At 34.5% G+C, this 4402-nt stretch overlaps 1 protein-coding gene across 2 annotated transcripts in view; it reads left to right on the forward strand.

Annotated features, from left to right (window-relative positions):
• The window catches only part of LOC107727993 (astrotactin-2-like), a 236493-nt gene that overhangs the window by 41725 nt on the left and 190366 nt on the right, over positions 1-4402 (forward strand). For both annotated transcript variants that reach the window (XM_016538046.1, XM_016538051.1), the window contains one exon: positions 2058-2195. In XM_016538046.1, coding sequence (XP_016393532.1) covers positions 2058-2195 — 138 coding nt within the window. The remainder of the gene's footprint in view (positions 1-2057; positions 2196-4402) is intronic.

Consider the following 4402-nt stretch of genomic DNA (forward strand, 5'->3'; position numbering starts at 1 on the left):
TGTGATATACTGTATACCGTTACTGTGATATAAAATTACTCATACCATGAAATATTTTGGGATTTTGTCATGCAGCCCACCCATTGTCACGTGTATGTTCCTGTTGAGTTCCTGTTTTCATTATTTGGTCCTTCCTGTTCCTGTCCCAATGTAGTTTGATTTGTTCCAGGTGTCTCATTATTAGTCATCCTCCTCACCTGTCTGCCCCTTGTTATCTGCCCTATTTAGTTCTAGCCTGTTCAGAGTCTCTTTGTCTGGAATTGTTTATGTCAACTCCTTGTGCTACGTGTGAGTCCCTGAAAACGACAATTAAACTCCTTTGTTTTGTACTCCTGGTCTCTTCGTTCCTCGCTCTGTGCTCCTCACAATAGCAACCCGTGACACCCATATAGTTTCAGCCATTTTAACTAAAACAAATTATGTATTTTACACTGGACAATTAGCTGATGTGATGACAATATCTCACTTTGATTCTCCCTATTAAACTCTGTCTCTCGTTAATTAAACACAAAACAAAGATATAGTCCATTATTTTCCTCATTTTCAGACTACAAGCCTGAAGCAGATTTTATTTTTTTTTCCCTTTGGTTCTAAATGCTAAGGCAAAAATAAATGAAATGTATATCATCCATTCACTCTCTTCTTACTCACCCAAGCTGTCATCACTCTTAACCACCTGACGACTCAAGCCATTTAGTTCAGCTGGCAGCAGTTGACTGATAGTGGACTGAGGAAAGCAATCGATGCCCTCCGAAGTGTCGATTGATGGGCCGGAGCAAGGCCTGGGCTATCGCTGTCTTATTTATGAGTGGAAGTACGCATTGATCCAGAGTAATTCAGATGTGCTTGTCTATATCCAAGGTCAGCGACCGGCCAGACTCAGACCTGAGCTTTAGTGCGGTGGAGCCGCATGTTATCATACAAATTTAATTCACAGAATATGAATTCACTGGCTAAATTAATATTATATTAGCTTAATTATTTCAGCTCTTCAGTTACCTTAACAAAATAATGATGGTGCTAATAAACAAATAATGAATTAGTCAGTCATAGTTAATATACTGTGCATGTCACATATGTGATTTTTTTTTAAGCAAGATATTTAAAGAATCATAATGCTTTTTAAAATCTTCAGTAATAGACAAACATCATGGTAGTCTGCAGTCTCTTCCTACATTGTATGTTTGTTTGTTTATTAACTTTATTTGGATGAGTAAATAATGAGACAAACTATTTTTAGATTAATTGAAATTAAGATTCTAGACAATGCAATCATATCCATTAATCTGCATTACAAATAAAGAGTTATTATTATTATTATTATTATTATTACTATTAGTAGTAGTAGTAGTATTAGTATTAGTATTATTAGTATTATTATTTAGTTTCAAATAATAGTTTCAGTTTTATTAATTTTGTTTCTATTAGTTTTATATATATATAATGCTAATAATAATAATGATCATAATAATAATAATAATAATAATAATAACATTTTATTTAATTTCAGCTTTATTTTAATTAACAAAATCAAAACCAGAATAGCACTGCCACCTGCTCTTTGACCCTTACTGTGTCTTTAAGACATCTGTATGTAAAAGATTTGTGGTATGATTGGCTAAAACTCTTCGCATGCCAAATGAGTCGTAATGGTATTTTACAGGTCGTGGATTTGCCAACAGTTTCTGAAATGAAGAGTATGCCTACACTGAAGTCTTTAATTTTGAAGAATATGCCTACACTGAAGTCTTTAATTTTGAAGAATGTGACAAATCCTATTTTCCATTCTACAAACCCTTTGACGTTTTCTTTATTGGATCGTTTCTTCAGACTTGTGGTGTATATTTTCAATGTCTTTTTTTATTTCATTAAAGACCTTTGGATATGTCATTAGCACACAACTACTGTCTAGTTTGATGGTCTTTATTTGTGCATGCTGTGGAGAACAGATCTTCTCCTCTCTCGGTCAGTGTGGCTTTCTTGTAATAAGCAGCATGTTCCACAGGGTCATTGGAATTCAGCTGACACGTTACGCTCTCGTGTCCCTCACCCTGCAGGTCATCCTACAGTCTGGGTCAAGGCCTTTGGCTGCCAGTCAGCAAGAGCTTTGTGGTTCCTCCGGTGGAGCTGTCAATCAACCCTATAGCCAGCTGTAAGACGGACGTGTTGGTTACAGAGGACCCTGGAGAAGTGCGGTGAGTTAATCACAGCTCAGCTCAACAAGCCCACCTGTGTGCTTCCATACATTCTAGACTGAGAATGGCTATAATAAGACAGAAATGTGCCGCTGCTGTAACTGAATAAACCTGATCTGGATCTTTATATATATATATATATATATATTAATGATGCTTCATTGTGTTCTTGACCCAACCAACATATTGTTATTGCAAAAACTTGTGTCAGATTTTTTTTTCCCCTTCAAAATCTCTGAACTCAGGATTTAAAAAAAAAAAATAGGCTTCCATTAAAACATGCCAGACTGTAAGTGGCTGAACTCGCATAGTATGTATCACAGAGTAATGTATCACAGAGTATGTGCCTTTTTCACTGAATTCTTCTTCTTATATATATTTATTTATTTATTATTATTTTTATTTTTTTGGTAATGCAAACATGAGAACTCTCCATTTTATATTTCTGCAAACATTATGGGAATGCTACTTATGAATATTACTTCTTTATCAAGATGTTCTGAAACTGGTAACATTTAAAAACATGTAGTTGCAAAGATACTTATAGTGAGTAGAATGGTGGACTATGGAGGTAAAGTGTAACCAATAACTCTGAACAAATGGAAGAACGTTTGTTTCATAAATTTGAGTTATGAGTTAAGTTTTGAGAATGTTCCCTGTTAGCTGGATACTTGCTGATCCTTTGTAATTATTTGTGAAATTTACTAGCAATTTCTGAGTTAAAGTTGTTTCTACACAATTATCAATCAGAACACCTTAACAACTGCCTAGCAACACCCTTGCAACCAATTAGAACAACTTTACCTAGCATAGCACTGACTGTAATTCCTCTTAGAGCTTTCAAGATGTACATCATTTTTATTGGGACCTTGTACAGTACTTATTTGACCATTTTCATTTATATGTAACAATTTACCTTTGGTCCAGTACCTTTCCTCCCGTAAATCTCTGCGCTACAGTAAGTGAGATGTTCAGTTATGAATAGATTTCCCTTTATCTGACACTGCTCTTGCCTCTTTCTTTCTGATAGCCCCACAGCTGCTGTTGGCTGAAATGTCCTCAGGGAAACAAGCTATTTACAGTATTACTTTTTCACAACCAAGCTGTTTTTGTCATTATTGCATTCTCAACATATGCCAAGCTGTTCTTACGGTGTCAGCATATACTCTAATATGAATCAGGTATAGACTTAGAGCAGGGGCTTCATGCACCTGTTTATTTGTGTATTTAAGCACCAGTGACAGCCTGGGTATAGTCTGGTGTTATAGTGGTACTTTCTGATTTTGTTTACCTAACACCTGTGTACACACACACACACACACACACACACACACACACGAGCTCACTTTAACCTCCATGCATATGTGTCTGTCATACCACTGAATATGTATGCATTATACAACACATTATCGAACCAAGTGGCATTAAAAAAATATATATGCATATATATATATATATATATATATATGTGTATATTATTTAAATAATAGTAATCAACCAAGCACATCTGCAGCTGAACGTGACAGCCAGTGATTCACCATGCATTTTTGAGGTACAGAAAAGGATATTTTGTTAAAGTTTCAAGTATGATGAGCCTTGAGAAAAAGAAGTACACTTTAGCATATTGAATTGAATGTAATGTTTCTGGACACTTAATTACATTTTAAATGCTATTAAATGAAAATGTATTGCAGTTAATTCAATTAAATTAAATTTGATTAGCTGGCATGAAGTGCTTTTGTCTGCTTGCAGACATCTTAATAAGTAATTTCATAAATAATATTACTTATTGCCTTTGGCATATGGTTAAACTGATGTACTGATGAATGTACAAGTTGCAATTTAGTATTTAAAGTTAGTATTTTAAATACTGTATATTAACTCTCCATAGATATAATGTTTTTTATACTGTATATTCTATGGCCCTAAACCAACCCTACACCTAACCCTTCTCCTCACAGAAAACTTTCTGCATTTTTATATTCTCAAAAAAAAAAGAAAAAAAACAATGTCATTCTGTATGATTTATAAGCTTGTTTCCCCATGGGGACCTCAATTTAGGTCCCCACAGTGACAAGAGTCCCTATGAGTCAGTGTGTATTCAGGTTTAATTCCCCACCGGCATAGAAAACAACATGTACACACACACACACACACACAATTTTATCAGTTTTCAAAATTTCAGTTTTATAATTTTGATTATTTAA

This window comes from Sinocyclocheilus rhinocerous, unplaced genomic scaffold, assembly GCF_001515625.1.
Source record: "Sinocyclocheilus rhinocerous isolate Xijiao unplaced genomic scaffold, SAMN03320098_v1.1 scaffold1364, whole genome shotgun sequence".
Taxonomy (NCBI): Eukaryota; Metazoa; Chordata; class Actinopteri; order Cypriniformes; family Cyprinidae; genus Sinocyclocheilus; species Sinocyclocheilus rhinocerous.